This window comes from Phodopus roborovskii, unplaced genomic scaffold (genome assembly GCF_943737965.1).
Source record: "Phodopus roborovskii unplaced genomic scaffold, PHOROB, whole genome shotgun sequence".
Taxonomy (NCBI): Eukaryota; Metazoa; Chordata; class Mammalia; order Rodentia; family Cricetidae; genus Phodopus; species Phodopus roborovskii.
In genome coordinates, this window is record NW_026126545.1 from 876,211 (window position 1) to 901,455 (window position 25,245).

The 25,245-nt window shown below is 39.6% G+C and overlaps 1 protein-coding gene across 1 annotated transcript in view; it reads left to right on the plus strand.

The window, feature by feature from the left end:
- Window positions 1–25,245, plus strand: part of Tmc1 (transmembrane channel like 1) — a 108,278-nt gene that overhangs the window by 47,440 nt on the left and 35,593 nt on the right. The window contains exon 7 of the mRNA XM_051200167.1: window positions 16,555–16,697. Coding sequence (XP_051056124.1) covers window positions 16,555–16,697 — 143 coding nt within the window. The remainder of the gene's footprint in view (window positions 1–16,554; window positions 16,698–25,245) is intronic.

Below are 25,245 nucleotides of genomic sequence, written 5' to 3' on the forward strand. Positions count from 1 at the left end.
AAAGGCAGAAGCCAGGAACACCCACTGGCATCATTCCTCTACACATTTCCACTTTTTAAAGTTCCTGTCTCCAGGTTCATGCCTGGCATTTCATGATGATAAACTAAAACTTGTCAACTGAAATAAATCCTTTTCTCCCTAAGTTGATTTTGGTCACTGTTTTGTTCCAACAATAAATTTAGAACATTTAATTACTATAGCACAGTCTGTATAGTTTGACTGTTTCTAGACTTTTTCTCAAATAAATGAATCAGATGACATTTAGTTTTGTGAATCTCATGACTAGCAATCCTGAGGGATGGGAAGATTTTTAGGTTTATATGATGAAAAACACAGAAATAAGTTTATGTGACCAGTACCAGAAGACTGAAATTTTAAGACAGTTCCAGTTTCAAAGAGGACACAGTGAGCTACTAAGGGTGCATGAAGCAAAGAGTAAGTAGTGAGTATGCCATTTTGAGCCTTTAGTCACCCTAAATTGAACATTTCATTTTAAGCCAACATTTATTCATTGAACATAGGCATGAAAAATAAACATGATATGGATCTTGATTGATTGTACTCATGTTAGTGGAAGTTAGATAGACAACTAGTATATGGTGTTTTATATACCACATTAGTACACTGGAAACAAGAATAACAACAATAAGAGAGTCCTGAGGAGACCTGTTCAGGTGTGGTATCTTAGTTACATTTCTATTACTGTGTTAAGATGCTATGCCTAAGTTAACTTATAAAAGAAAGAGTTTGATTGGGCTTATGGTTCCAGAGAGTTACAGTCTATGATGGCAGAGTAAAGGCATAAAAAATAGGCAGCTGGCACAGTCGCTGAGATTGGACCTCTTAATCCACATGTAGGAGATAGAGAGAGGACACTGGGAATGATAGGGGTCCTTTGAAACCTTAAATCCCACCCCAGTGACACACCTCCTCCAACCAGGTCACACCACCTAATCCTTCCCCAAAATTCTACCAACTGAAAACCAAGTATTCAAACATAAGAGACCGTGGGGACCATTCTCTTTCAAGCCACCACATGTGATTAATTCTGCTTGAGAAGGGGTGAGTTTTACTGGAGATAGTCTTTGAACAGCACTTCTAACCTTGAGACTCTACACATTTCATTTTTACTGTGGTATAATTTATAGACTATCAAATTCACCCAGTGTAAGTGTATGATTTGATAATTTAAAGTAAATCTGTGCAGCGACAGTCACAGACGAGCTTTAAAACACTATCACCTCCTATGGAGCTCTCTTTTGCCTGTCTGTAGTCTAGCCCTCACCTACCAATATCACACAGCTTTTGCATCTATTTTTTATGGGTTTGCCTTTTTCTAAAAGGAATTCCTTTTTATTTTTTGAAGGAATAAGCAAAATCATATGACACTGCGTATTTGTAGTCTGCTATCTTTCATTTATTATGTTTTAGGGTTACTCAGGCCACATGTGAATCATAACTCACTGCAGGGAGCACTGTATTGCATGGCTTTAATTTACTTTGTTTATCCATTTACCGATGAATGTGTTTCCCCAGTGTTCTATTTGTTTTTAATATTTCTACTGTATTTGATTGAATGTTGTTTGTGGGCACACACTTTCATTTCTGTTAAGTAGGTAGGTCTGAGTCAAGTTACTGGGTGTATGTGTGCCCAACTTTTTAGGAAATTATTGGTGTCCAGAGTGAAAACACATTGTTTTCACAGTAGGCCTTAAGGATACTACTTCTCTATCTCTTTAACAGTTGACATTCTTATTCTTTGTTATTCTAGAATTCTCTGTTGAAATTGTAATTTTTTTGTAACTTTAATTCATATTTTCTTATCACATATTGACAGCAGAGTTGCTTATATTATGGGGTACAGAGTGAGGTTACAATGTTTTAATATAAGATAAAATGATTAAATCAAGCTAATTAACTTGTCATGAATTTCTAATAATTGATGATTTTTTGTGATGAGAACATTTGAAATTTACTATTTAAGTGCACAGTACTCCACTACACAGTTATTTGCTATGTTTATTGTATTTTAGAATAGATATAAAAATCTCATATATATCACTCCTGCCCAAGTGAGGTTTTGTATTCTTTAATTATCATTCCTGGGAGCCTCCCTCCCTAGCTCTGCAAGCTCCATTCCACTTCTTGTTTCTTTGTGTTTGGTTGACTCAATTGCACATAAGTGAGAACATGTGGTATTTGTCTTTCTGTTTGGCTTAGAAAGCAAACAGCAGTTAGGAAACAGAATGGCTGTGTAAGACTTATTATATCAGACAAGGCTAGATTTGTGGTTAGGGCAAGGTAATGAGAGGCCTTTTGTATTACAGTAACCAAATAAATAAATTCATCCAGACTCTAATGAGGATTCACTGAAGGATCCATGGGAAATAAAATTAGCAAATTACTCATTGAATATGATTATTCCTACAGAAACATTAATATTGTTGCTTTATGAGATGTTTGAGTTTTATGGGTCTTGAAGCTTGAGAAGTGTTGTCTGCATTGATTTCTTCAGAGATGTTATTCTAACTTTGGCAGGGAAAGAATTTGACTAATGTCAGGAGTATTCTGTTTCCTCCATTTGTGTCAGGAGAAAGAACTCAGCCATACTAGTATAAACAAAACTCAGTGGGGTGCTAACAGTTGCAAAGATAACTATGTAGATAATGATAAGTATAGATTAATACATAACTGAGTAGATCTAAAATATTAACTTAACGACCAGAAGATAATTTTATTTATAACTAATCCTGATTCTAGGAAAGGTGAACTTTACAATTCCTGCTTTCCAGAGAGGAAGCCTAAGTTCTTCTGGGCTTTGCATTTCCCCCCAAGTTCTTCAGGTAGTAAATGTCAGGGCTGGGATTCTTAGTACAACTCTGAAGCCTAAAAGTTGTCTCTATGTGTACTGCCAGAGACTCCTGAAGTAACTAGAATTTTTTATTAGGAATGCAGAAAATAAGAGAATTTTTATACATGGAATTACTGTGGAAATCATCTATTCCATGCCCAAGATTGGGCATGGGGAAGAGTGACCACAGTGTCTTTGGCTAAGCAAATCCTAATCTAATTTTCTACTCATGTCCTATGTGTCAGCAGCAACTTTCATGCTCTGCTTTTCAGTAGAATTCTCATGACTGTTTCTTGTACATTGACTGGCTTTGTTCAATGCAGTGTCCACCCCAGAGGGAAGGAATGGAAGCAGGTTGATCCCATTTCCTACTTTGACTGTAAACTTGTAATTTCCAAATCAGCTCCCGAAATGAAAAGGCAGACTTCTGACTTCTTCTTGCCTGATTATTTCAACACTGACTTAACAAAGGGCTTTTCTCTGTATCATAAGGTGTTCATAATTCCATCAAGCCTCCTCAGAGGGAAACATAGGAAACTCTTCATTCTGGCTTCCAAAGAAGTACCAGGAAGGAAAAGCATTTTCAGGTCAAGAGCAGAGATGCCTGGTGGATGGACAGTTAGGGGTTAGATAGTTTCTTCCAAGCAAAGGAAGGAAAGCAAACCCTTAAGTCTGCATTTAAAGAACATTAAAAGTAGATGTAAGTATGACCTCTTGTGGTAGAAGAATCTACTGAATAGAAAGGGTCAGAAAAACTGGGAAAGAGTAGGAATGGTCTACTGAACTTGGTGAATGTGGTGAACTTCATTTGGAAATCTTGGAGCTTTCATTCTAGCTCAGTTCTGTCACTTGAAAGCACTTTCTTCAACCCATCAATTGGTTGAGTTACTAATTACTAATTAGTAGTAGACAAGTATCATATGACACACGTGAAAGTAACCAGTTTTGTGATTCCTCAGAGTCACAAATTATCATTCACAGAGCAAAATAGTTTTGATCCTTTTATTGAGTACCAAATGATAGGTCTTACTGTTCAGGAGGGAAATCTATTTTATTAAAGTTGCAAGAAATAGACTATCTAATATGCATGCTATAAACCAAATAGTCAGAAATGTTATAATTGGAATTAGTAAAATTAGAAAAAGGAATTTAAGTCTGTGTTAATCATCATCATGTCAGTACAAGGAACTATCTGAGATAATTTATGTAATGAAAAGGTTTACTTTGTTCATTATTCTTGAGAGTTTGTTTCAAGGTCAGATAGACCCATGGCTCTGGATATCTGGTGCAGGTATTGAGTAACAATGGAAGGAAGTGGGTTGTGGAACACACTGCACATCTCCAGCCTCAGAGCAAAAGAGCAAGAAGAGACCACACCCTTGAAGAGTTTGCTCCCTAATATCCACAATGAGGAGCTCTTCTTAGAGACTATCTCCCACTGGTATTGACCTGAGGACCTTTATCACTTGGGCTTTGGGAGTGGGCAGTCAAGATGCAGACTGCAGCAATTGGGAAGACAGAGGATGACACCGTTGGCAGGATTCTTGGAGACACAGAGATGTTGTGGGCAAAAAGGAAGAAACCATAGTTTGAGTATTCTAGCATCTAGAAATTAGGTGGAATGACTTTGGAATTTGGAAGGATTTTAAGCTGACAATAGACACTGAGATCACAGCATTGAAGAAACATGCGTAGAATAAAAGGGGATGCAGTCAGTCTTTCAGTTTGAGGGTGTTTTGTTCAGTGTGGATGGGTAAACAGTGTGGGTGAGTTGACTTTGCCTTCTGTTTTCTACTGGTCATAAGGATGTGGGAGTTAGAAGCCTTTAAAGGGCCAGGAGAGAATAGATAACACAATCATAAGCATTAAATTTTACATTTGACATTGCATTTTATCTTCATATCAAGCCTTCAAGACAGAGGCTATTAATATATTTATAGTGTCAAAGGCAACACAGATAATTAATGGATGCACTGAAAATCTAGCTGAAGTCTGGTTGACTTCCATGTCAAGTTGTTTAACATCTCCTTTCAAGCCTGGTTCTTTCATATCCCCTCCTTGAAGCTTGTCCTCAAAGGACCTTGGTAGGAATGTTGATAGATAGGGATTTGGTTTCTTGCTTAACCAGTGTCAACAGCTCTTTTAAATAATCTTCCAAAATAACCTGTTTACTCTGGAATACAGCTCAAGTCAGTTTCTTTTTCTCTGACTGCTACAAAGAATACTATGTCCACTTCTTTAAAAGTATTTCAGTAGTCCAAATATATCATTATTTTCTGGAGGTCAATTTAAAGAGGTGAATGACTCTAGTTTCTCAAGAAATAGGCAACAAAACTATGTTGCATCAGAAGGTGTTTTGGGGCAAGTGCTTTTATTTGTTTATTTTTTGATAGTTTTTAGTTTATTTAAATTTGAAACAAGCTTCTGTTACATGACAATCCCAGTTCCTGTATTCTCTCCTCCTCCCCTGTCCCAGGCCAACCAGCATCCCATCTCTTTTCTGCTCCCCAGGGAGGGTGATTCCTTCTATGGGGGATCTTCAAAGTCTGTCATATCATTTGGAGCAGGGCCCAGGCCCTCCCCCATGTGTCTAGCCTGAGAGAGTATCTTGGGGAAAATTCTTATAGAAGAGAAAAGGAAAGGAAGCAGGGGATAGATAAGTTGAACAACCGTAAATCAGAGCAAGTCTGACACTCGCCAAGGAAACAGAAAGGAAAGACTGTGGGAGTCTGAAGCTGGAGGGGAATCTGTATTGGTGCACCTGTACTTTTGCCCCATTATGTTCAGTGACTGGCTGGGCAGTGTGCATTATACCATTATACAAAGCCTCATTGTGAAGCATCATGATGGATCCAAAGTGTGAAAGCTGGAGACTTTCTCTGGAAGGAGCTCTGAGCAGCACATTTGCTCCCAAGGGGTCTGTTGGCCTGGAATTGACTTCCTTCCTTTGAACTTCAACAGGCTTAAAATATAGGCAGCATGGCTGCTTTGCCACAGTCATTGTTGAGCCTAGTTCCAGAGCTGGGTCATCAGAAACCCTTCTCCTACATAATCCTCCCTTGGTTACATGACCCAAAGCAGCAGACTAAGCTTCTTGGGAGAGACAAACAAGCTTATATATTTGCATTTCCACACAGAGATCTGGGTCTTCCCTTAGATGAAAGGGGTGAGAGGCATCTCATCTGTGTGTCTAGTGACATTCTTGTGGCCTTCAGAGCAGGGTAGAATGTTGTCTGAGCACAAGGCTAGGGATTAGCAGTATCGAAGGGCTGTCCACTCCTGGCTACCATGCTTGTTTTGCTTCCTCAATATCTAGCACAATTTCCTCAATAGGCTCTTCAAGGTCATTAAAGGAAGAAACAACTTAGACTCTATTTTGCATCCTAGATTTTTTTTCTTGGCTCATTAGTTTTTCATCTTGTTACTCCAAGTCTTCATTAAAACCAGTGTAACAAATGAGAGAGGTTCTTTGGTTAGCTTTTAGATTTCTTGTTTTCCTTGATTGTGGACTTGGGATCTCCTATCCTATCATGTCTTCCTTTGATTTAGAAACAAATTTCAGATTCCATTTACTACAGTCAAGCCACACCTGGCCAGACAAAGAGGAGGCTTCCTCTGAAAGTATTTGTGATGCCTTTAGAAGATGGTGCTTGCTGTACTTCCATCATGAAAACAACATGTTTCATTGGGTGTTATAGAAATGAGTTGTCTTTTGAGTCATTCAGCAAACATTTGATAAGCATCTGCCAGGTGACTGGCATTAAGCAAAGGTGAGCAAAGGCCAGCCAAACTTCTGTCTTCAGGACTTCAGATATACAAAAAATTAGCAGAATAGTCAAATAACACCAAAAAGGAACACACAAAAAATAGAAAAAAGGAAAGAAAAGAAAGAAACAGAAAAAAGAAAATAGGTAATAGCAACTGCTATGAAAGAAACACATAGTATTAGGGAAACTTCATTGGGAAACCTGACAGGGCTAACTAAGGGAAACAGATGGAAGAGAGGAAAAGCTATTTTTGAGAAAATAACCCTTTGCACTCCTAAGAGTCACATGATGTCCTGCCTTGAGGAAGGAAAAGCATTCTAATATGTACAACAGCAAGTGCAAAGGCCCTGTGGTAGGGATGGGTCTGAAACATGGAAAGTGGAGATCAGAGTAAGGGGAAGCAGGAGCACTGGTGAGATAAGAGAGTGTTGAACCATGTGAGATCCTCTCAATCTAGAATATAATTTTTAGAGTAATTAAAATATTTTAATCAGACTCTTGGTAAGTAATGACATCATCAAGCTTAAATGTCAAGAGGTCAAGAGGCCAACTGGATTGAAAGTGGGCAAGGTGACTAAAAAGAGAGTAGTGGAGAGTCTGGTGAGTGGCTAGGATTGTGTGAAAAGTAAATTCACCCAGCAGGGTTCACTTGTATTTAAGAACCAATAAGTTAGATTACAACCCATAACCTACTAACTTACATTTATAAGTGTAGAAGTCAACTGACCAAAGAAACTCCTAAATGTGATCTTTTGGCCTCAATTTTCAGGACAAAGGAAAAAATGTGTGTGTGTGTGTGTGTGTGTGTGTGTGTGTGTGTGTGTGTGTGTGTGTGTCTAGAGATCAAACCGAGAGCCTTGTACATCTTGTACACACATAGGCAAGTTCTCTTTCATTGAGCTACTTCCCTAGCTGCTGGAAAGAAACAGTACTCAGTAGAGTATCTTTGCAGCACTATGATCATCTCATTTTTTTTTAAATATGAGTTTTAGATGGTACAGACAAATTAGCCTCTTTTTTGTAACTTAAGTGTATCTCATACTTTTTGATGTTTTAGTTCATGAAATTTGAGCAGAAGATTATACTTGTCGTGTTACTGTGTTGAATGATACCTTGTGATTTATTAAAATGAATAAGCAGAGAGCAGGTGTCTAGAGAGAGGTGATTTAGATGACAATCTACTGATGCTGAATCTGACTTTGGGCTGCTAATGATCGCTGAAAGCAAATTCTTTATTCACTCAGCCATTGCCAAACAAACTGAATGGAAGAAACTGGGAATGCCGAGACAACAAACATGTTCACTGCTCATGGGGATGCTATGGTCTAATTTGTTGTGTAAGCCAACAGTTGTTATGCAATGCTACATTCTCAGATGTTTGGATACATCTTTTGGGCATATTAAAGTACAGTGCTGTCTCAGTATGGGTCCAATGTTCAGGTTTACTGCAATTTTATTATCTAGAGTTTTGAAAGAAGTCTATCAAACTGTAATTTATTTCCTACCTTAGATCTGAATAATTTATTTGGAAAGGAGAAGCAGTTAAACATAAAAATTCTATATCCATTGCTTACAGAGACCTAACTGAAGTACCAATTTAAGACTCATAGTCAAATGGTCTTGCTAATATGGAACCACGAATTTGTCCATTTTACTCTGAGGTTTGCTTCCTTGCTACAGGATGAAGTGACCTTTGGGATGAGACAGTCCAGTAAATATCATTTTAGCAAGCAGAGATGCCATAGCATCTCCAAATTGCATCGAGAGGAGGGACATTAACTGGTGGAGCACCAGCTACCTGATGATACTGAGAGAATGTTTTTCTTTAACATGAGCCTCTTGAGAAGTCAGCAGAAGCCATAGCCTAGGGATGATGGCAGATGTCATTCTGTAAATATGTTTCTCATATTGGTTAATGAATAAAGCACTGTTGGCCAATAGGAAAGCAAGATAGGCAGGACTAGGAGAGAAGGAGGATTCAGCGAGAGGTAGGAGGAGAGTCATTATGTAGGACCAAGAGAGCAGAGGTCCAGATCCTTTCTCTGGTATGATAAGACCACTTGGAAATACTTAGATTAATAGAAATGAGTTAATATTTAAGACAGCTAGCCACTAAGAAGTGCTAGTAACAGGCCAACAGCTTTATCTCTAATATCTCTGTGTATTATTTGGGGCTAGCATGGCTGTGGGACCAGGCTGATGGGAAAACTGCTCTTAACAAAATGGCACCCAACATGGGGCATGAGAACTTTCATTTAAAACTTGACAAAAACTTAAAAGGGGGGTTTAAAAACAAACAAACAAACAAAAAGGAAACAAAACAAACAAACAAAAAATAAACAGAGACAAGCAAGGCTTCTTGGTAGCAGCATTTTTCTCGGGTGGGCTCTGTTTTTCTAGAGACAAACAGAGACTTGCGTGGCTCCTTTAAGGGAGATTTCCTGTCTCAACATAGAGACCAAAACCACAAGGCTGTTAATGAGCTCTACTAATAACTTAATGGTGTGTACAAGAGCTGGCAATGGCAATGACCACATCTCCAAGACAGAAACATGCTGCTGGATAGTAACATAGAGCCAGAGAGTGAGCACAGCTCTCAGTTCTGGCAGTAAACGTATCCCCCCCCCACACACTCCTGCTGCCATCTTTGATTGATGGTGGCTAATACAGTTATGGCTTTCATTTGACCAATGTTGTTTAACAGATAAAAAAAAACTCATGGCCAATTTCATTATGCTAAGACACTGACTGTAACCAATAGGAAGCAAATGGCTAGAAGGACATGAACAAGATTCAAACATATTCAGTGATGAACCTTGTGATCATGACAGTGTGTGTTTGCGTATGTATGTGTGATTTGTGTATGTATGTGTGATTTGTGTATGTATGTGTGATTTGTGTGACATTAGAAAAAGGTATTCCTTTTTGTTTATGTGTATATGTTTGCTTGCTTCTCTGTATATGAATCTTGTGTGTACCGTAGGATCCAGAAAAGACATTAGGTTCCCTGGAACTGGAGTTACAGGTGGCCATGAGCTGCCAGATGTGGGTGTGGGGAACCAAACTAAGGTTTCTGTAAGTGTAACAAGTGCTCTTAACCACTGAATCATCTCTTCAACCAGAGACTCAGTTTTTGTGTGAGTGTTGGGGATCGCAAGTCAAGCTCTCATGTTTTCATGGCAGACACTTTATGACTGAACCATTTTGCAGTCCCCATTAGAGAAGATGACTTCTTAAAGTCAACTGAGGAGCCCTCAAAAGGTATCAGGGCAGAGAAGGGATCTCTGTGCAATTAAAAAAAAAAAAAAGGCAGAAACTATAGGATTTAGCTAGTGACTGGCTATGGACTATGGATGAAAATGGGACAGCAAAGTAAACAACCAGGTTTCTAGCACAGGTAACTTGGTACCACTCTCTGAGAAAGGAAAAAGAGGCCTGTATGGGAAACTGTTTAGAATGTGCTAATTCACAACTAAGGGACATCATGGTAGAGTGAAATATACCATGGATACTGGACTATGGGCTCAGATACATACTCAATCCTTAGTTGTAGGCACAAAATTTCTGGGTATAGTGGTACAAGCCTTTAATCTAAGCACTTGAGAGGCAGAGGCAGGGACAGGAGCAGGGGCAGGGGCCTACAGGGGCAGGTGAATGCAAGTACTTTTTACAAAGGACAGAAGAGTTATACTATAGTGCAGTTAATGAAAGAAACTCCATTATGGGATTCACATGCATTCCTATTGGAATCTTACTGCACACTACCTTTGAGATGTCAGACAAGCACTCTGACCTTTTGATAGCCACATGCAAAATATTTTGCTGAGGACATGCCAAGCTGGCAGAAAAACTAAATGAGATTATGTATTTTAAGTATTAGTGCAGTATCTGATACTTGGTAGATGTGGTTTGAATAGGAATGGCATCACAGACTTATGTGTTTGAATGCTTGATCATAGGAAGTGGCACTATTAGGAAGTGTGGCCTTGTTGGAGTAGGTGTGGCTGTGTTGAAGTGTATCACTAGGAGGTGGACTTTGAAGCCTTAAATGGTCAAGACAGGTCTTGTGTGACTTTCACTTCCTACTGCCTGCTGATCCTAATGTACAACTCTCAACTCCTCCAGCATCATGTCTGCTTGCATGCTACCATACTTCTCATCATGATATTAATGAACTAAATCTCTGAAACTGTAAGCCAGCCCCACTTAAATGTTTTCCTTTATAACAGCTGTCATGGTCATGGTGACTCTTCATAGCAATAGAAATTCTAAGATAGGAGGTGTTTTACAAACACCTCTTTTGAGTATCTAACACATGAAAATATTCCGAAATGCTCCAAAGATAAATGCCTGATATTTACAAGCCAGAAGCCAATGGAAGCTATATCAGCATCTCTGGCCTATGAAGGAGGCAGAGAGACAAGGGCATCTGTCCACAAAACCAATGGTTTTTGTCATTGCTTTGAGGGATGGAGTTGTTGACACTAACCTGCTGAAGAGTTGGTGGCTCAGCCTTACTTCATCTCTCTAAGACACACATTATATATCAAGAACCATGTGGAAAGTCTTTCTGTGGTAGGGCACAGAGTAGTGTCAGGAGTGGTACAACTGTGTCATATGGTAATATTATTTTGAGATTTTTTTTCAGAGACCTCTGTACTGATTGTCATAGTAGTTACAAGGCTCTATAGTTGCCTATAGTAAATAAGGGGTCCTTTACCACCATCCTTTCCAGTCAGTGTTCATTGTTACTGTTAGCCACAGATGAATGGATGAGGAAAAGGTGGTCTATAAATGGGATTTTATTCAGTTGTAAAGAAAGATGACATCATCTTGTTCAGAGTGAAGTGAGAGAAACTGGAAATTATTCTGTAAGTAAAGTTTTGAGACTCAGAAAGGTGTGTGTGTGTGGGGGGTTGTGGGTGTGTGTGTGTGTGTGTGTGTGTGTGTGTGTGTGTGTGTGTGTGTGTGTAGGGAAGATGTAGATCATAGAACCAGAAATGGGGCCAGGATGGGGGAAAATGAGGTCTTAAGATACGGTTGGTGAGGAGAAGAAAGGAGGATAATGGGATACATGTATCATTAAACTAGAAAAGGAACTAGTGGGCAAGAAAAAGGACCAGCCAGAAGGGGACCTGGGTTCAGAGAAGGGCTGGGAAAGAGAACAACAAAGACAATGAATGAAAATATGTTGAATCCCATTACTATTTATGCTAATTTAAATGCTAATAACTAAACAAATTAACAGGGACCATACAGTTATCTGGTCTAGGTTCCCAGATCTTCATTTCTATAAATAAGAAGAAACTGTAGAAGCAAGCAAAACAGTGGGCTGGAGACTGTGGGTTGGCTTAGAAACATGGAGGTAGCTTGGTGGCTCTCAGCATGTTGTCCATAAGGGCCAGGCTGCTCCTGCAATATTAAGTAAGGCTTCCTGTTGGGTATTATCAGCCTCTATAACCTTTATTTTCCTTAGAAAGTGGTCCTGTCTTCTCTTTCACTCCTACTTACAACCTTCTTAATTAATTGGAAGATGTGAATGATCACTAACTATTGAAAGTGGAAATGTAATTGGACTCAGTTCCTGCAGGACCAGCTTCCCCTCATATAATTTCTATGACATGTTTCATAAATCCTACCTTCATTGTAAGCTGATTTTAACTTTATGGGGTGTTCTACCCAGAAAATAATTGTCTGATTGTTTATACAAATTAACAAGAGTTGCTAAAGATGATGAAATTAATTTACCATGCTGGGGATAGAGTTTTGTCTTTCAAAGGGAGTATTCATTTGGAATTATATGAAATACCTAAGAAATGGAGTGTTGATACAATTTTAGAAAACAAATACTCCTGATATTGGTATTTTGAATACAGAACTCTGGAGGAGTCCAGTAATCCAGTTTTATTCTCTGTGTGTTGTTGTTTTTGCCAAATACTGAGTTCTCAGTAAATATTACGTAAACACACAAGTTAATTCCTAGTGACAAAATAACCAAAACCTCTAGTCTTCTCATTTTTTGTGGTGATGTGTGGGTGGCTATGGACCAGAGAAATTGCAGCCTTCAAACAAGACATACGAGCATAGTGGTGCAGAATTGGAAAGGCATTTTCTGTGTTGATTTGAAACTTGGCTCTGGCTGTAGTTTATCTGTCACAGATCTTGGGGGAGAGGAGAATTCTCCCACAGGGAAATCAGGGTCCACTGACATAGCAACTGAATACATCCGTGACTGGGCTAGGAGTCATTGCTATTTTGGTCACTTCCAGATGTCTGCTGTTGTAGTTTTAAGGGGTGGGGAAAGACATGTGGCATGCCCACTGCATAGCAGGAGATGTTATTTCTCTTCTAGGACTCTCAGCTCAAATTTAACCATTGCTGTTCTCCTTAGATGGATTTGGTAAAGCTTTTGAAATCAAAATTGAGTTGGTAATGCCCAGTTATAGCTTTGCTTGCATGTGTAGCAATAGATAAATGGAAGAAAGCTTGTGAATAATCACACCCCTGCCCCAGTGCACGCATCAAAGAAGATGCTCCCCTATTTCAGTATGATCTACTGTTTATGATGTGCAAGCTTTGAACATCTGTTGAATGGGATAGGCACTAGATGAGCCAGCTGCCCCTAGTAACTATTGTGCTGACCTAACCAGGTGCTCTCCATGGTATAGTTCCTCTTCTCATGCTATTTTCAGGGCCTCTTCTTAATTCTCCTATCTGTGGTTATGAATTATAGGCGATGTTAAGCCTAATACCTATGGACATATGGATAAAAATCTCTGAAACCTAAAAAAATATATATATTCAGGGTTTTTCTTTATAGAAAGTCCCAGCCAGCACCAGGTATCATCTCCAGTTAGATTGGTAACCTGTCTTGCTTTTTGCTTTCCTTGGGAAGATATGGTACTAACATGATCCACATCTTGGGAGACAAAGAAAGCATGAAGAGAAGTGAATAGCTCAGTATTCAAATGCATGGGATTTGTGCCAAAGCTGGTGCAGGTTCAGATTGTCATGTATTAGCTATGTTAACTTGGCCAGTTACTTAACTTGAAAAGGTTGTGTTTGTTTACCTGAAAAGTACATATCAGGATAATAGGTACTGAATATTCATATGTGTTAGTTGAGGGAGCAATGTTGTGGTAAATGACTCCTCCATTATCTGATCAAGTTGTAAGCTAGCCAGAGGAAAAAATAAGGCTAAGCCAGATATGAAAATTGCAGTATCTTTTTATGGAAAAGTAGGATTCACAGCCAGACTGTGTCAAGACAGGTACTCTTTTGCATGGGCAGACAAAGCCAGTGTGTGCCTCCCAGAAGGAAAGGGTGACATTTCCTCTTATGTCTTTGGGCTCTACCCTCAGACTTGTTTTGTTTCCTTGAGACGTAGTGAGGAACTTGAGAATGACTGGGAATGTTATACTTAGAGAACTTCCACTTATGAAAGAAACATTTGGGTGAGGAAGGATGGGTGACCCAGAAGTAGTACCTTCTCAGGGCTCACTAGATGGCTCGGTGAGATGAAATAAGATGCTCCATTGCTACTAGATTATCAACAAAATTAATTAGCTGATACTACAGCTCTGACATTCAGTAATACCATATCCATTTGAATGTATACTCCAATGTTGGAAACAGTCATTTGCTTTACTGAGTTCACCTACACTGATGCTATGGGGTTGTCCCTCTGCAATTCCTTCCACAGAGAGAGGGCTGAGGAAAGGTGAGTAGACTGTCTGCCTGTCCCCTAGCCCTTGCCCACGTCAAGGACATTCAGACATGACAGGAAGCCTGGTCAGGGGCAGGAACTCGGTTGATTGCATCAGTCAGGGACTTATGTAGGGTTGGGGTAGGGAGTAGGAATCTTAGGATGGAGCAAGGTGACATGAAGAGAAAGGACCAATAATATTCCACCAAGCTAGCAGTTAGCTAAGCAGGGACCAGCTTTGCATCAAGCCTTGCTGAGTCACTCCCACATGGAGGTTACATGCCAAAGACAGGTCACCATACTTTAGCCAGGCTCAGGAAGTTTCACAAGGCCTTGTGCCCAGACCTCTTTAGTCCCAATAGGATGCTAATCTCATCAGAACTGTCTCCAATGACACATCCAAAAACTTTAATATACGATTTCTGGAGGCTTAACCACCACAGATGGGCTTCATTTCTTAAGACAAAGAGTGAAGGTGCAGACCTATATGGTACAGGGGGGGATTAGCACATCATTATTTGTCTATAGTTCTCACATCCCATCATCCTTGCCTATTAGATCCACAAACTCATTTGAGATTTTGTGTGTGTGTGTGTGTGTGTGTGTGTGTGTGTGTGTGTGTGTGTATAAAACATTGTATTTCCTGATAGTTCTTATGGTATTAAAAAACGAAATTTGGAAATAGTTCTTCAGATCCTAGGCATGAACTTTGTTCCAATCTACTTTCTCAATTCCTTCTCTTCCTTCTCCTTCTAGGACTTATTAGCCAGGGTACTTTTTCTGGGCTGATTCTGTGTTGCCCTACCTTTGTTGGGGCTTCAGTCAGATCCAGCTAATTTGCCCAGTTCATACCCGAGAGGGGGAGTGTGGTTTGAGAAATGGCAGGAAAAGATAATAAGGAAAAGACAGAGACACAGGATAGAGTTGGGAGGGCAATCCAGTGAATACTGGATGCCCCAAGTTTACTCTTCATCATTCTTCAATACCCCAACCAAAAAGGAGAACATGGCAAAAGATTTGTTTATCATGTACAAGGAACAAACAGACTTTCTTCCTTAATTTTCCCAAACATTTGGTAACCACACCTTAGACTCAGTTTCTCATTATCTGGCCTCGAGGGTCAAGAATAACCACACCTCACACCAAGTCTTTTGTTACTTAGATAATACATCAATGACCAAGATCAATCATCCTACAGTAGCCACACCGTAAACCATTAGGTCTTAGGACTTTAACCTTGGAAGAGTAAGGGGAGTTTTGAACTCTCTGACCTTAAGTCAAGATGAAGCGGGGCCATCTCTGCAGTCCTGGACACCTACCTCCATTCCCTCCTTCTTTACTGGTAGGTCTTACAGTCCTCCCACTGGGTTGATATGAATGACATTGAAAACAGCTAATATGCTTTTGTAAGAATTTCAAAAGTGACTCACCTGATTTCAAGAAAATACCGCAAAATGTCCAATTAGTTAACAAAGTAAAATGATTATTTAAGTGATTCCTAACCAGGGAATGGATATATGACGTGTTATGGAAACAACCTAAGGTTGAGAGTGAAAATATGGGAGAAAAATGTGATAGTAGAGAAAGTGGCATCAGAATACTTTAGTATTCTGTGTGCAAAGAGGGGAGTTATTTGGTTGCCTTTGGAGGATGGTGACTCTTACCTGGGGAGAAAATTTTTGAGTAAGATGTTGCACACAGATGAACATGATTATTATGAAGGCATGCTACCAGCCTGCCTGAAAGAATCTCATTGCTTCTAATATCATCTCACCTGCTTATCTTTGCAAAGAAGTATATGAGACACAGCTCTAAGGTGAAGGAGAACAGAGTTAAATATGGTTGAAGTGACAGGAAATAGACACCCAGTGAATATTTTAAAGAGGAACATTCCAGAGATCTCCTATGTGTATATTAAACAAATTCTTCAAATGATACCATGAAGTTTGTATTGATGTTTAACTCAGGGAACTATTCACAGTAATAGTTGCACATAAGAGCAAGTCAATACTTGGTTAAAGTTTTGTCTATTTAGAAGTCATTGAATTTCAGATAGTTGTCAATATGACAACACAAACATTAACTTTATGGAACAAAACAGTAAGGCTCATGTCAGACTGTGACCTCAATAGAAATTAGTGTTATTCTATTATTCTTTTTAAAGTCCATCATTTTCTTTGTGTTGCTCTTCATAACATCTGCTAAGCAAGTCGCCTTTTGTTGGATTTTAGGGCCTGGCACAGTACTCTGTCCTCTTTTATGGCTACTACGACAATAAACGCACGATTGGATGGCTGAATTTCCGGCTACCTCTCTCCTACTTCCTGGTGGGGATTATGTGCATTGGATACAGCTTTGTGGTTGTCCTCAAAGCGTAAGTTTTTAATCTGATTTCTGGAATCAAATGAAATCATTTTGAGAACTAGATATAATATTGATACTATTTCATGTCTAGACAATAGCAAGTGTGTAAGAGATGAATCAGCATTGATGTTAAACTATTCTATACTAAAAAAAAGGGGGGGGGGTTGACATAAAAACACAGGCCTTTGGGACTCTCCCCCCAGGTTGGAAGGTGGCAACATGTAGGGTTGGGAGTATAATCAGTGGTAGGATACTTGCATATCATGTGCAAGGCTGTGGGTTCATGGAATCACATCCATCTTGCTTGTATTTCAGCATCTTCATCCCCCATTCACCAAATGAGAGAAAATAATCTATTGTAAATTATCTAGCTGGAAGATTAGGAAGTAAAATAAAAAGATACCACTTTGAGCATTCCAGGTAGAAGGTCTTTGTTTGGTTAGCCCAGGACTCTCCCAGTCTTAGGTCTGAAAGTCATGGAAATTCCTAACATGGAATGGCTGGTCACCTTAACTTTAAATGTTTCCCTTCTTCTCTTCCCTCTTCAAAGCTTTGGAATCCTGAAAGTAAATGCAATACCTAAGTTTTGAAGGCAGGCTAGAACAGTTGATGTTGTAATGTTGATGCCTAGGAAAGCATGTTTCTTCATAGTGTTTGAAGTTAGTAATCTCAAACTCAAAGTTATTTGCTTCCATATGTAGCTGTTCTCATCCAAATCAGTTCCATAAGCTAAAATGTCTGGATTTTATCAGCATGCTTCATATTGAACTGCTGGAAACAGCTGAATAATTCATTGAATGGATGCCTAATGAGGAGTTTATTAATGTCATTATATCCCAGAAGGTTTTCCCAAGGCTTCCCTACCACAAGGTCCCATGACCATATACTTATTTGCTTCTGTTAATAAGCCTGGAAGTAATGCTATGCACAGAATAGACTAAAATATACTTCAGTATTTTGTTGTCATGTGTATGCTGTAAATGTTGTTAGAGTTTTGGCTACATATACTATCTTACATGTATCATAAACCAACATATGTCATTAACTGGCGTAAGCATAAACATTGATTTTTTAATTGAAAAAGTTGGCCGTATCCATATTTCAGAATCTATAACAAAAATCATAATTTATACTTAAAATAATAATTAATATTTGCCTAACAATGCTATATATACATCATGATAACCACTAACTGTTACTTCATTTTTTTGTTTAATTTTTTGTTTTGGTTATGTTTTTTTAAGATGGGGTCTCATGTATCCCAGCCTGGCCTCAAATTTACCCTTTCTAGAATGATGGTATAAAAACCCGGTACCACCATGACAGGTGTCCGTGTTGCTGAGGATTCAACACAATGTCTCATGCATGCTAGACGAGCATTCTATTGACCTACATCTCCAGTGGAAACAGTTACCTCTTAACCATTCAAAATTACTATAATACCATTTTACAGGCTATTAAATAAAGAATATTAAAATCCATGCGCCCTTAGGGCCTGTTTGAACCCAAATTTGTAGATGTTAAGTACTCTGGTACACCCTGCCCTCCCTCTGTGTTCTTCTTCATCTTCATAGGACTAAGTTAGTCCTCTAGTGTGTCTTGGGTAGTGAGTAAAGATAAATCAGTTGCTTTTGCGGAAGAGATGAAGAATTTAAGGTTCAGCATCTTGGTGACCAGGCCATGCTCACATAGCCAGAATGGAATTTTGAACACCATTCTCTAACTTAGTAATTCTCAAAATATGGGTTATAACCCCTGGTGGAGAAGAGTGTGTGGAGAGCAGGTCAAATGACTCTTTCACAAGGGTCACCTAAGACCATTGGAAAACACAGATATTTATTTATTTTTTATGATAATATGTTAGTATTTAAATTTGAAACAAGCTTGTTTTACTTGTCAATTCCAGTTCCCTCACCCTCCCTTCCTCACCTGTCCCCCTCCCAACCCCCATCCCATCCCCTTTCTGCTCCATAGGGAGGGTAAGGCTTTCCATGGGGGATCTTCAAAGTCTATCATATCATTTGGAACAAGGCCTAGGCCCTCTCCCTTGTGTCTAGGCTGAGAGAGTATCGCTCTATGTGGAATGGGCTGCCAAAGTCCATTTGTATACCAGAGATAAATACTGATCCACAACCAAAGGCCCCATAGACTGCCCAGTCTTCATAAATAACACCCATGTATAGGGGGGGTTTGGGTCAGTCCTATGCTGGTTTCCTAGCCATCAGACTGGGGTCCATGAGCTCCCCTTGTTCAGGTCAGCTGTTTCTGTGGGTTTTTCCAGTCTGGCCTTGACCCCTTTGCTCATCACTCCTCCCACTCTGCAACTGGATTCCAGGAGTTCAGCTCAGTGTTTAGCTGTGGGTGTTTGCTTCTGCTTCCATCAGCTACTAGGCAAAGGTTCTAAAATGGCATATAAGGTAGTCATCAATCTCATTATCAGGAAAGGGCATTTAAGATAGCCTCTCTACTATTGCTTAGTTAGTTGGGGCCATTCTTACAGATCTCTGGATGTTTCCCTGGTGCCAGATTTCTCTTTAAACCAACAATGGCTCCCCCTATTATGCTATCTCTTTTCTTGCTCTCCTCTATTCTTTCCCTGACTCAATTTTCCTGCTCCCTCATGCCCTTCTCTCCCCCACTTTTCTCCCCTTCTCTTTCTCCTAACCCCTTCTCCCCTCCTGCCATGCTCAGAATTTGCTTAGGAGATCTTGTCCCTTTGCCCTTCTCCTGGGGACTATGTATGTCTCTCTTAGGGTCTTCTTTGTTAAAACACAGATATTTACAACATGATTCGTAACAGTAGCAAAATTAGTTATAAGGAAGCAATGAAAATAATTTTATGGTTGGGGTCACCACAACATGAGGAACTCTATTAAAGGGTTTCAGCATTAGGAAGGTTGAGAACAACTGCCTTAAGTGCATTCTTATTTTCCTAATCACTGAGGAAGACTAGTTCATCTCATGATGACAAAGATAAATTTCTAGCCTGTTCTGGGTGGCCTTTCAGAATTTTTTTATTCATTTTTTTTATTTTCATTTTACATATCGACCCCAGTTCCCTCATCCTCCCTCACTCCTTTTTTCCCTCCCTCCCACCCTCTTTCCTTCTCTCCTACCCTCATGCTTTGCCCCCCTCAACCAACCCCCCCTACTCAACATGTAGGGTGATGCCCTCTATGAGAGGTCATCTAAATCTGTCAAGTCATTTGGAGTAGGGACTAGGCCTCCTCTCCAATCTCTAGGTTAAAGGAGTATCCCTCCATGGAGGATGTATTCCCAAAGTCCTTTTGTGCATCAGGAATACATCCTAGTTCCACTGTCCGAGGTCCCTTATACTACTCAGAACTTCTAGCTGAGATACATTGTAAAGGAGTACGGTTTTTCTGCCCGCTGCCGGGTCTTGTCCCGCCGCCGCACCAGCCCCAATTAACACACAGAGACTCTGTATTTGATATAATTCTGTTGGCCAGGTACTAGTTTCTTATCGGCTAGCTCTGTCTTAAGTATTAACCCATTTCTATGTATTTCCATGTGGTCTTCTTACCAGGAAAAGGGGCCAGCATCTCTCGTCTTCCCAAACTCTCCATCTTGACCCCTCCTTACTACTTCCTCTTTCCTCCTTGTCTCCTAGTCCCACCTATCTTGCTTTTCTATTGGCCAACAGTGCTTTATTCATTAAACCAGTATGAGAAACATATACAGAATGATATCTCCCATCAATCCATGTTCAGGGGGTCTGAGTCAGTTCCATGCTGGATTCCCAGCTATCTGTCTGGGGGCCCATTAGCCCCCTTGTTCAGGTCAATTGTCTCTTTGTGTTTCTGTAGCCTGGTCTTGTCCTCTTTCTCTGCATCTGGATTGCAGTTCAGCTCAATGTTTAGTTGTGGGTATCTGCTTCTGTTTCCATCAGCTACTAGATGAGGACTCCATGATAGTAGATAAGTTAGTCATCTATCTCATTATCAGGAAAGGGCATTTATGGTAGCCTTTCCACTGTTGCTCAAATTGTTAGTTGGGTTCAGTCTTGTAGGTCTCTGGACATTTCTCTAGGTTCAGTTATCTCTTCAAACCTATAATGGCTCCCTCTTTTATGGTCTCTCTCTCTCTCTCTCTCTCTCTCTCTCTCTCTCTCTCTCTCTCTCTTCTTGTCTATTACTCCCCTGACTCAGTCTTTCTAGTCCCATGTGCTTTCCTCTCCTCCCCTTCTTTTTCTCCTAATTCCTTCTCCACTCACTGCCCCTCCACTCCCCATATGCTCAGAAGATATTGTCCCTTCCCACTTCTCTGAGAATCCTCCTTCTATCCTAGTTTCTCTGGCAGTGTGAATTATAGGCTGATGATCCTTTGCGATATGTCTAAAATCCATATATGAACAAGTACATGCCACCTTCCTCTTTTTGTGACTGGGTTACCTCATTCAGGATGGTTTCTTCAAGTTTCATCCACTTGCCTGCGAATTTCAAGATTCCATTTTTTTTTTCTGCAGAGTAGTGTTAAATTGTATAAATGTGCCACATCTTCTTTATCCACTCTTCAGTTGAGAGGCACCTAGGTTGCTTCCAGGTTCTTCCTATTACAAATCATGGTGCTATGAAAATAGTTGAGCACATGTCTTTGTTGCATGGATATAGATCATTTGGTTATATGCCTAAGAGGGGATTGCTGGGTCCTGTGTTTGACTGCGTCCCATTTTCCTGAGGAACCGCCATACTGATCTCCAAAATGGCTGTATGAGTTTGCACTCCCACCAGCAGTGGAGGAGTGTTCCCCTTTCTCCACATCCTCTAAAGCATAAGTTGTCATTGATGTTTCTAATTTTAGCCATTCTGGCAGGAGTAAAATGTATCTCAGAGTTGTTTTGATTTGCATTTCCTTGATAGCTAAGGATGTTTAGCACTTTCTTAAGTGTCTGTCAGACTTTTTGATTTCCTCTATTGAGAGTTCTCTATTCAGTTCTGTACCCCATTTTTAATAGGGTTACTTGGTGTTTTGTGACTAATTTCTTGAATTCTTTATATATTTTAGAAATCAGTCCTCTGTCAGATGTAGGATTAGTGACAATATTTTCCCAGTCTGTGGGCTGCCATTTGGTCTTGTCAACTGTGTCATTTGCCTTACAGAAGCTTCTAAGTTTGAGGAGGTCCCATTTATTAATTATCGATCTCAGTGTCTGTGCTACTGGAGTTAATGTTCAGGAAGTGGTCTCCTGTACCAATTTTTCAAGGGTCCCTTCTACTTTCTCTTCTAAGAGGTTCAGTGTGGCTGGATTTATGTTGAAGTATTTGATCCCTTAGGACTTGAGTTTTGTGCATGGTGATAGACATGGGTCTATCTGCAGTCTTCTACCCACCCTCATCCAGTTGTGCCAGCACCATTTGTTGAAGATGCTTCCCTCCTCCCGTTGTATACTTTTAGCTGTTTTGTTAAAAATCAGGTGTTTGTAGGTGTGTGGGTTAAAATCAGGATTTTTGATTCGAGTCCATTGGTTTACTTGTCTATTTTGTGCCAATAACAGGCTGTTTTCAGGACTATAGCTCTGTAGTAAACCTTAAAGTCGGCAATGGTGATGCCTTTTGAAGTTTCTTTATTGTACAGGGTTGTTTTGGCTATCCTGGGTCTTTTTTTATTCCATATAAAGTTGAGTATTATCCTTTCAATGTCAGTGAAGAATTGTGCTGGGATTTTAATGAGGATTGCATTGAATTTGTAGATTGCTTTTTTGCAACATTGCATGGGAGATGTTTCCATTTTTCTGGTATCTTCTTTAATTTCTTTCTTTGAAGACATAAAGTTCTTGCTATATAGGTCTTTCACTTGTTTGGTAAGCATTACCCCAAGACACTTTATATTGTTTGTGACTATTGTAAATGGGTAATGTTTCTCTGATTTCGTTCTCAGTCCCTTTGCCTGTGTCTTTTTATAGGTGAGGTAAGACCATTAATGTTGAGGGAAAATAAGGATCATTGATTGTCAATGCTTGTTTGTTTTAGATTTGTTGTTGTGGTATTGTGAATATATTTGCCCTGCTTTACCCTTGGCTTCTGGTGAAGTGGGATTATCTATTGCTGATGTCTTCCTTGAGTGTAGTTAACTTCCTTGGGTTGGAGTTTTCCTTCCAGAACTGTCTGTAGGGCTGGATTCGTAGATACATATTGTGAAACTCTGGCTTTGTCATTAAATATCTTGTTTTCTCTGTCTATAGTGATTGAGAGTTTTGCTGGATTTAGTAGCCTGGGCTGGCATCTGTGGACTCTCAGTACTTGTAGAACATCTATCCAGGACCTTCTGGCCTTGAGATTTTCCATGGAGAAGTCAGGTGTAATGTTGATAGGTCTGCCTTTATATGTTACCTGGCCTTTTTCCTTTTCTGCTCTTAATATTCTTTCTTTATTCTGTATGTTAGGTGTTTTGATTATTATGTTTAGAGGGATCTATTTTTCTTTGGTCCATTCTATTTGTTGTTCAGTATGCTTCTTGTACTTTCTCGGGCATGCCCTTCTTTAGATTGGGAAAGTTTTCTTCATTTCTTGAATATGTTTTCTGCACCTTTGAGCTTGGCTTCTTTGCCTTCCTCTATGCCTATTATCCTTAGGTTTGGCCTTTTCACAGTGTCCCACATTTTCTGGATATTTTGTATTAAGGATTTGTTGGATTTAAGATTTTCTTTGGTTTATGAATCTATTTCTTCTAGTTCATCTTTAGTGTCTGAGATTCTTTCTTCCATCTCTTGTATTCTGTTGGTTATGCTTGAGTCTTTACTTCCTGATTGTTTGCCCAGTTTTTCTAGCATTCCTTCAGTTTGTGTTTTCTTTATTGTCTCTATTTCAGTTTTCAAGTCTTGACCTGTTTCCTTCACCTGTTTGGTTTTTATTGGCTTTCTGTACTCTCTTTGAGAGATCTGTTCATTTCTTCCAATTTTTTGTTTGTTTTTTTTCTTCCATTTCTTTAGGGGATTTTCTCCCATCGTCTTTGAGGACCTCTATCATTTTTATGAAGCTATTTTTTAAGTCGTTCTCTTCTACTTCATCTGCTTTGGGGTGTTCAGGTCTAGTTGGTGTGGAGTCCCTAGATTCTGATGGTGTCACGCTTGTCTGTCTATTGTTAGGTGGTTTCTTGTATTGCTGTCCTCCCATTGCTTCTTCCAGTGCGTGCAGGTGGGGTTTCTCTCTGTAAGCCCAATGGGCTTACGTGGGTCAGAAGTTCGATGTCTTTAGCTCTGGGTGGTCCAAGCTCTCTAGGAGGTCTCTCCTCAGGCAGGGGCCTGGCGATGGAGGTCAAAGATCAGGCTCCAGCAGAGGTCCTGTGAAGGGTGTCAAAGATCCAGCTGGAAGGGACTCAGGATGGTCCTGTGGGGATCTCTGTCCAGGGCCTGGAACTCTGTCAAAGGACAGGTGGTGGAGGCCAGAGATCAGACAGGCAGAGATTCAGGCAGCCTTTCATAATTTTAAAATCTATTTAAAATTATTCTTTGTCTCTTGCAAAATCCCTTTGGAGTTAAATTACCTTGATATGACTCTTGCACTAAATTTTTGTTGTTAAAAAATATAAACTTCTCAAACATATGTATATTACAAGACCTATTTATTTTCTAGATCACATTAGAATCAGGGACAGGCTACCTCACACAAAATTCCCAAAGGAGTAAAAACATTTCTTCATTCTATTTAAATTGTCATTATCTAAATCATTTTATTTTAACTTCTTTTGTATTTACTTAACAAAAGTATCTGTGACCTATTCCAAACACTGCCTAAAGTCTTCCATATTTCCTGAAATTGAATCTTAGCATCAAATTTGTGTGTCTTCCTCCTCGTTTTCCAACCACCAATTATGTCCCCTTTTGTTGAATAATTCTCTCATATACTTAGAGAAAAAACCTAGAGCCCTCATGAACTTCACATTAATATTTTACTTGTCAACAATATTTCCACTGGAGATGATTCTATCCACTGTTTCTAAAGATGAAAATCAGACCCTTTTAAAAGGTGCCTTGGAAGGCTCTTAGAAGCCAACTTATTCTGGGAACATGACCTGCCAGCAGATCCAGCATAGCACAATGACTGTTTCCTCCTCCTCTCCAAGCTGCAGTTGGCCTTCTTTCAAGAGTGCTTGGAACAGAAGGGCAGTGATGGATGAAAGGTCTAAAGTCACCATGTTCCATTTCATGTCACTGCTTTATGAACTGTGTCTATAATTCTGAGATTCAAAATGAAAAATTCTCTTCTTACACAGTCTAGGATGATTGGCAAATATTGATGAAGCGAAGATGACATTGTCAAAACCTTGTGTAATGTCCAGGATAGAACTGGAAAGCAATCCCATGACAATCATGTAAATAAAAGGCTATTCATGATATATGTGTTTATTGGCAAAACATTTCCTGGTGCTAAATTTAGTTATTCATTTGCAAACAATGAGTGGTATCTTTCCTATGAATAATCTAGAGAGCTATGTAGTGCCTGGGGACTTAGTCATGAATAAAATGAGACTCTGAAGTTATGAGGCTCAGCAAGGGAAATGGACTGTAAGCAAAAGCATGGGCAGTGCTTCCGGAAAAG